The sequence below is a fragment of the Vigna unguiculata genome, chromosome 4, assembly GCF_037176805.1.
Source record: "Vigna unguiculata cultivar grain cowpea cultivar isolate G323 ecotype 2 chromosome 4, ASM3717680v1, whole genome shotgun sequence".
NCBI classification, from domain to species: domain Eukaryota; kingdom Viridiplantae; phylum Streptophyta; class Magnoliopsida; order Fabales; family Fabaceae; genus Vigna; species Vigna unguiculata.
In genome coordinates, this window is record NC_140795.1 from 37,979,855 (window position 1) to 37,988,088 (window position 8,234).

Here is an 8,234-nt window from a genome sequence, read left to right on the forward strand (position 1 = left end):
GAGAATACCTCAGTATGCTGAGGACTAAACTCAGATCCGACCTCTCTACGAGCAAGAGAATATCTCAGTACGCTAATGACTAAACTCGGATCCGACCTCGCTACGAGCGAGAGAATATCTCATTACGTTGAGGACTAAACTCGAATTTGACCTCGCTACGTGCGAAAGAATATCTAAGTACGCTGAGGACTCAACTCGGATCCAATCTCGTTACGTGCGAGAGAATACCTCAGTACGCTGAGGACTAAACTCGGATCCGACCTCTCTACAAGCGAGAGAATACCTCAGTACGCTGAGGACTAAACTCGGATCTGACCTTGCTACGAGCGAGAGAATACCTTAGTACGCTGAGGGCTAAACTCAGATCCAACCTCGCTACGAGCGAGAGAATACCTTAGTACACTGAGGGATAAACTCGAATCTGACCTCGCTACGAGTGAGAGAATACCTCAGTACGTTGAGAGCTTCAGTAGGCTGACCTCAACTTAATCAGTTTATCTTTTTTATGTTGAGGTCTCCTTCAAGCCGACCTCAGCTTGATCATTTTACTTATCTTATGTCGAGGTCTCCCTCAAGCCCACCTCATATGTTGAGGTCTCCCTCAAGCCCACCTCAGCTTGATCGTTTTACTTACCTTATGTCGAGGTCTCCCTCGGGTCGACCTCATATGTTGAGGTCTCCCTCAGGCCGACCTCAGCTTGATCATTTTACTTATCTTATGTCGAGGTCTCCCTCGGGCCGACCTCATATGTTGAGGTCTCCGTCAGGCCAACCTAATCGTTTTACTTATCTTATGTCGAGGTTTCCCCCGGGCCGACCTCATATGTTGAGGTCTCCCTCAGGCCGACCTCTGCTTGATCATTTTACTTATCTTATGTCGAGGTCTCCCTTTGGCCGACCTCATATGTTGAGGTCTCTCTCAGGCCGACCTCAGCTTGACCGTTTTACTTATCTTATGTCGATGTCTCCCTCGGGACAACCTCATATGTTGAGGTCTCCCTTTGGCCGACCTCATATATTGAGGTCTCTCTCAGGTCGACCTCAGCTTGACCGTTTTACTTATCTTATGTCGAGGTCTCCCTCGGGTCAACCTCATATGTTGAGGTCTCCCTCAGGCCGACCTCATATGCTGAGGTCTCTCTCAGGCCGACCTCATATGCTGAGGTCTCCCTCAAGCCGACCTCAGCTTGATCATTTTACTTATCTTATGTCGAGGTTTCCCTCGGGCCGACCTCATATGTTGAGGTCTCCCTCAGGCCGACCTCAGCTTGATCGTTTTACTTATCTTATGTCGAGGTCTCCTTCGGGCCGATCTCATATGTTGAGGGTTCCCTCAGGCCGACCTCAGCTTGATCATTTTACTTATCTTATGTCGAGGTATCCCTTGGACCGACCTCAACTTTATCATGTTATATATTTACTTGTCTTATATTAGAATATATGGATGGTTTATGACAACCTTTCATCCCAACAAGTTGAGGACTCAATGTTGGAGGACTGTGTACCGTCCAGGGAATCATAAAACAGAGTTTCAGTCACAAACCAAGGTGATGAGCATTTGGGCCGAGGTGACCGAGGTGACGAGCATTTGAGCCGAGGTGGCCGAGGTGACGAGCATTTGGGCCGAGGTGGTCGAGGTGACGAGCATTTGGGTCGAGGTGGCCAAGGTGACGAGCATTTGGGCCGAGGTGGCCGAGGTGACCGAGGTGACGAGCAAATATCCCTAGATTTTAGGAATAACCACCATGCGAGATTTTAGGAGAGAATAATGAAGAAGTGGGTAGGTTAGTTAGCTAAAGATTTGACAGTAAGATAGCCGTTTTAAGACTGAAATACCCTATATATACATGAGGGATTAAGGAAAGAGAAAAAAAATTATGGACGATAGTTAATTATCATAATTCTGGTTCGGTCCTTAATTCTAGACCGGAACACTTCTTTTACACAAATTTTACCAAACAATTATACATTCAATTTTTTTAAATTATTTTTTCTCTGTTTTTATTCTTTATAATCTGATCTTTGGTCGTTTGTAAAGAAAAAAGAGCGAAAAGTGAAGAAAAATATAAAGAATGTTGATAAAAATTTATGATTAATTTGATTTATATAATAGATTTCATCTCATCATTGTTATAATGAATTAATATAATTCTTTTTGCCAAATCCATGTCATCGTTTTAATGTGATAATTATAATTTTTAAATTTATTATTATTAACTCTAATTTTATTGTTTTTTATCATTTAATAGCTTTTTACCATTAATAGTTTTCTTATTATTTTATAATTCTATTAATATTATTTTGTTATTATAATTAGTATTTTATAAATTTAATTTAATTTTACTATTATTATCATTATTTAAATATTTTATTATTATTATTATTATTATTTTATATTATATAATTAATCATATTACATTATATAACCTAATATAATCATATTATAATTAGGTTATGTTATACTATGTATCACCTAATTATAGTGTAATTCAAAGGGATAGATATGTAGTTTTATATATTTTGTGACTTTTGTTTTGTTGAAGGAGAATGAAAAAGCATATATTCCCACCTAAATGGATAAATACAACACTCGCATTCATCAATCTTCCTTCCGAGTCTGCGGTACATCTTTATTAACAAACACAACGTGAATAACACTAAAACTGAGACCAGGTCAACAATGAACTGCTCAAAATACACAAACAGAAACTGTTTCTGTGATGCACCGCAAGAACACAAACCTCGGTTCATACACATCACTCCTGAATCTGAACAGGCTCAAAACCCTTATCAATGGAAGCCTTCACAGCATCTATCACCAGTTGAGTTTTCCTACTAATTGTTGGCCACTTCTTCTCGGGTTTCGCATTCTTGAATTTGATATCTGCCACCAAACGGGCAAACTCATTCACCATAAGAGCTTCCTGAGGTATCTCAGTTTTTATTACATGCTCGCTTGGCTTGTTAACCCATTTTGTAACACCTTCATCATAACCTGATTCTGTAGCTGCAAAAAATGATGCTTCCTTCTCTTCATAAGGGACAATGAAGTCATGAACATGCAGTGCTCCTTTTGTCCCTAAAGCAGTTATATCCACTGTCATGTTGGCTAAGAAGGAGCAATAGAAGGTTCCTACTTTTCCATCTTCCCAGTACAGAGTAGCCCCACATGCCAATAGCACCCCAAATTGGTTACGAACAAGGCTGCGCAAGGCGATTACAGTTTTTGGTAGCTCATAGTTCGCAACCCACAGTATTGCCCTAAGACAGTACCAACCTGCATCCCCAAGAGCACCAAGAGCATCAAGATCTGGCTTCACACGAATGTCATTCTCAAGGAAATCCGCACTAGCAGTTAATGTAAAATTGCTGTGAATCTGGGAAAGTAATAAAGAAACGATGTGTGTCAATGCAGAACATGAATCTCTAAGGAATGTCCTTTATTTAGATTGTCATTGGTAACATTATTTAGAGTTCCTTATTTAGAGATTAAAATCACCTTCACAAAATTTGCGAAAAAATCTATAGAAAAAAGAAAAAACTGTTCCGGCAAAAAACGAATATCTCTCAACGAAAACAAATACATAAATACATAAAGAACTCTCCTGAGCAATTAGTAAAATTAAGCTTACTAAGGCCAGCAAAATCCTTCTACCTTTCCAGGAGAGTCTTTCTTGAATTTATAGAGAGAAGATATTTTACATTAGATATTTTCTTCCTATTATCCAAGCTAAGCAGTCACAACTACCCTAATTCTTAAACCTATTTTGGTGGCAAGTATTTCGGATGACTTCCCCTCCCAGCCGAGCTACTTCCTGAGTATCTTGTCTTCTGACCTAATTACTTTCTGGCAGCCTTTTTGAGAACCTCGTCTTCTGACTTGGCTGCCTTCTCATCTTCTGGCCTGGCTGGTTTTGCTGGGAAATAGGCCGAGACGATAAAAAACCTTTAGAAATAGATGTTAACCAATGTAAAACCGTTAATAGATAACCAGAATACTGAAGCATAGGATGTCAATTTGGCCAATGACTCATAAACCAGCCTTGACGCACCTTCATTAAACCCCTTTTTTAGAAAGGCCCCAAATGAGAAGACAAAAAAAAGTCTCAACCCCAAGGCCTTTTAACTAAACCTAAAAAGATAAAGTTATGATATGAGTTTGTGATCGGGCTGGGTAGACAGATCAAGCCGCGCATGGCCTCACCGACGATTAAGACAAGCTGAGCCGGACAGACGGTCAAGATAGAATGGACCAGACAAAGGGTCGAGATGGGTCGAACCAGAAGATTAGTCGAGTCAGACCCATCTAAGCCGACAATCAAGACAAGTTGAGTTGGACCAATGGTGAAGACGGGCTGAGCCTGGCCAACAATCAAGACGGATCGAGCCAGACTGGCAGTCGAGATGGGTCAAGCCAGAATGAAAGTTGAAACGGATCGTACCAAGTCGATGATCAAGATGGGCTGGATCGGAAAACCAGTTGAGTCGAGCTGGCTTGGGACAAAACAGATTGTTCCAGTCTAAGAATTGAGACGAGCTGTCCTAGGCCATGATTGAAACAATTGACCAAGGTTAACAGTCGCGACGACTAATCCTGACAGATGATCAAGATGGACGAATCCAGATCGACAATCAAACAAGATGACAGTCAAAACAGATAAGTCAAAAGTTGTGATAAGTCTATCTACACAAAACTTCAATAATATATTAAAAATTAATATTATATTTTTCATGTTAAGAAAAAAAAAAAACCATCGACTGGTCCTAACTTAGGTTTTTGTAGACTATTGGTATAATTACTGATTTGATATCCCAATTTTTTTGTTAAGTTCAATTTGGTTCTCATATTTTTGGTTTGTTCAATTTAGTACTCCAATTATTTAAAATGATTCAATTTGATTATTTCCGTTAAGTTGGAGTTAACAACGTGTCCATACAGGACATGTGTCAAGATGTGGAAATTTTAATTTTTTTTAATTTTTTTTAATTTTTTAATTTTTTTCTAAAAATTTATAAACTGTCACATGTCAGTTTACCGTTGTACCACGTGCCAGTTTCCAATCATGACACGTGGCTGTGATAATAGTTATTTTCAATTTAGTCCTCTATTTAAATTTTTTGTTCAATTCAGTACCTCAATTCTTTAAAACGACCAAATTTTGTCCTTTCCAAATTGAGACAAAATTAGTAAATAAGTTTAATTATAACTTATATATATGTTGAAATAATTGTTTTGAATTTATACATCAAATCACTACTTCTAAATATTCAAATTATTTTATATTTTACAAATGTAAAAAATTACAAAGGTAAAAATATCACTACAAGAAAAATATAAATTATCGACGGATAAATTTCGACAGATCCTGATCTGTCGGTAAACTCTGCATACCGACAGATTTACCGACGGACAATGACCTGGTAACATTACCGACGGATATATCCGACGGTAATGTCATGGAAAGAATTGACTGACACGGATCGACGGATACATCCGTCGGTAATGTCAACAAATGTACGGACAGGAACAGACTGACGACATAATCCGTCGGAAATATCCAGATTAAATTAGTCTGTCATTTACCGACGGATTGTCGACGGATCAAATCCTTCGATAAATAAAAACCCCAATATCAGAATCCAATTTCACTTTCTTCTTCCCCCAATTTCATTTTACCTTGAAACGCGAACGAAGCTACCGCATTTCACCTTGCACACTGACTCCGTCCAACCTCGTCGGCCACCAGCCGCATTTCACCTTGCCGGTGCATTGACGCTGCCACCGCTCTCGACCGTGCCGTCCGCCGCTGCCATTCCCCCAAATTTAGTTTCTTCCCCCAAATTAAGTATTTAAATGGAGTTATTTGATGTATACATTAAAAAAAAGTTATTATAATATATATATATATATATATATATATATATATATATAAATATAAAAGGTGTAATTAAACTTATTTACTAATTTGGTCTCAAATTGAAAAGGATAAAATTGGTCGTTTTAAAGAATTTGGGTAGTAAATTAAACGAAATTTAAATAGAAGCTAAATTGAAAACCACTATTACCACTATCACGTGTCATGAGTGTAAACTGTCACGTGACATGACCATAAACTGATACTTAACAATTTATAAATTTTTCAAAAGAAATTTAAAAAAGATAAATTTTTTTTATAAAAATTTAAAAAAAATTAAAATTCAATAGCTTAAGTATTTTGTACAAACGCAATATTAACTCTAACTTATTAAAAATGTTCAAATTAAATCTTTTTAAATAATTTGAATAATAAACTAAATAAACTAAAAATATAGAAATCAAATTTAACTTAAAAAAAATTGAGATAACAAATTAGTAATTATCCTTTGCCTTATGTTTTTCTTAAATGGAAAGCTTTTTAGCTCTGTTGTTGCAGTCCACGTGTATCAGTTCTGTGGACTGAGCCATATTAACATCAGTGACTTCAGATGTAGATGAACAGGTAAAACAGAGAAGGTTTTAAATATGCAACCAAATCTTACCCTTCTTAAGGCCGGAGAGATGTTTAATAAGATAATAATATTTTAATTTTAGAGTTCATTCAACCTAAGAATTATCATGTAATTGGCTAGTGTTTAACGAGAAAAGCTGAAAAATTAGGCAAAGAAAAAGCAAAATTGAAGTTAAAACAGGTTCATACCGATTTGAGCTGGCCAAAACGGTTTACATCGGAGAGAAACTCCTTCATCTTTGAGGTGCGGGGATGATGCATCCACATGGTACAGTCCATGAGCTGCACTCCATTGGATTCGCACGCTGCGATGATCTCATCAAACTCACCAACGTTAAGAGCAACTGGCTTCTCAAGCATCACGTGCTTTTTCTTGCCGGCGGCGAGCACGGCCCAGCGCAAGGTGGGGAGTGGCACGTAGACGACGTCGACGTCGGGGTCGTCAAGGACGGCCTCGTAGGAGCCGTACACCTTGGTGGCGGCGGGAAAGCCGTTGGCGACAGCGAAGGCGCGGGCCTTGTCGAGGGAGCGGCTCCCGACGGCGTGAAGGACGGCATTTGGCGCGAGCGCGACGGCGCGGGATACTTTACGCGCAATTTCGGCGCAGCCGATGAAGCCGAAACGGATTTTGGTGGTTTCCGCCATCTGGAGAGCTGAAGTGGGGAGATGAAAGGGTTTTGGAGCGAGGCAATGGTATCTGTGAGTGCAGTAAGTTGTGGTTGGACAAGGGTTGATAACGTAACAAATTACACAGTTCCAGAACAATTCAAGAAGTAGCTAGAAAAATGATTGATATACAACAAAGTAAAAAATAAAAATAATATATATATATATATATGTTATATAATGTGATAAAAAAATTGTATAATTTGTATAAATAAAATCAAAATTCATTATATAACTCTAACGCAGTGTTTGTTTGTGTAAATTGTATTGTGCAACAATATTTGAGAGAGCGGATTTGGCTTTATCAGCGCGTTCTTTTTCAATAATTTTCACGGATGTGAGAGAGCTTATTTGGAGATGGATGGATTAATCCATCTCCTCAAAACTGCGATAATGTTAGGCAAATGACGAAAATGACCTTGTGCTCATGTTTCCATGCAACTAAAGCAGCTGCCATGATTCCCTTACATGATTGTTGAGTCCATCATGGAGGGGAAGAAGATGAGATGATTGGGTGTGGTGGGCGAGGAAGAGGATGAAGGGGTGGGTTGTGGTTGCGCGCATGAGATGGTATGGTGGTGATGAAGATATCCACCGGTTAGCTAACCGGTGCAGTGCAAGTGTATGTGTGTGTGGATGACACCGGTTATGTAATCGGTGCCTTAGTAATGAAGGGGATGACACCGGTTTGTGTGTGTTTTTTTTAAACTTTTTTTTAAACTTTCTTTAACATTTTTTAACATTTTTTTAACTTTATTTATATAAATTTTGTTTAAAATTTAATTTTATAATTTTTTTAAAATTTAATTAGATAAACTTTTTTACATTCATAAAAATTTAATTCTTTTATTTTAAAATTTCATACAATTTTAATATTTTTTTTAATTTGTATTAATTAATTATAATTATTTTTATAACATCAAATTACAAAATCATTTTCTTTTTCTATCAAAGATATTTCGGTAACTTCTTAATTCTATCTATTTTTACAATTAATTTTATTTATCGAATCAATCAAATTTTTCACTAACTTTCATAAAACTTATCTCCAAATTCACTCACTTTACTTTCTAAATCTAC

At 37.6% G+C, this 8,234-nt stretch overlaps 1 protein-coding gene across 1 annotated transcript; it reads right to left on the reverse strand.

The window, feature by feature from the left end:
• Positions 1–2,574: 2,574 nt before the first annotated feature.
• Positions 2,575–7,224, reverse strand: LOC114182676 (putative oxidoreductase At4g09670). The gene is made up of 2 exons (XM_028069590.2): positions 6,678–7,224; positions 2,575–3,377 (listed from the first exon to the last, which is right to left on the reverse strand). Exons 1-2 carry the CDS (start codon positions 7,131–7,133, stop codon positions 2,757–2,759), a joined length of 1,077 nt encoding a protein of 358 aa, XP_027925391.1. The 5' UTR covers positions 7,134–7,224; the 3' UTR covers positions 2,575–2,756.
• Between the last annotated feature and the right edge of the window lie 1,010 nt (positions 7,225–8,234).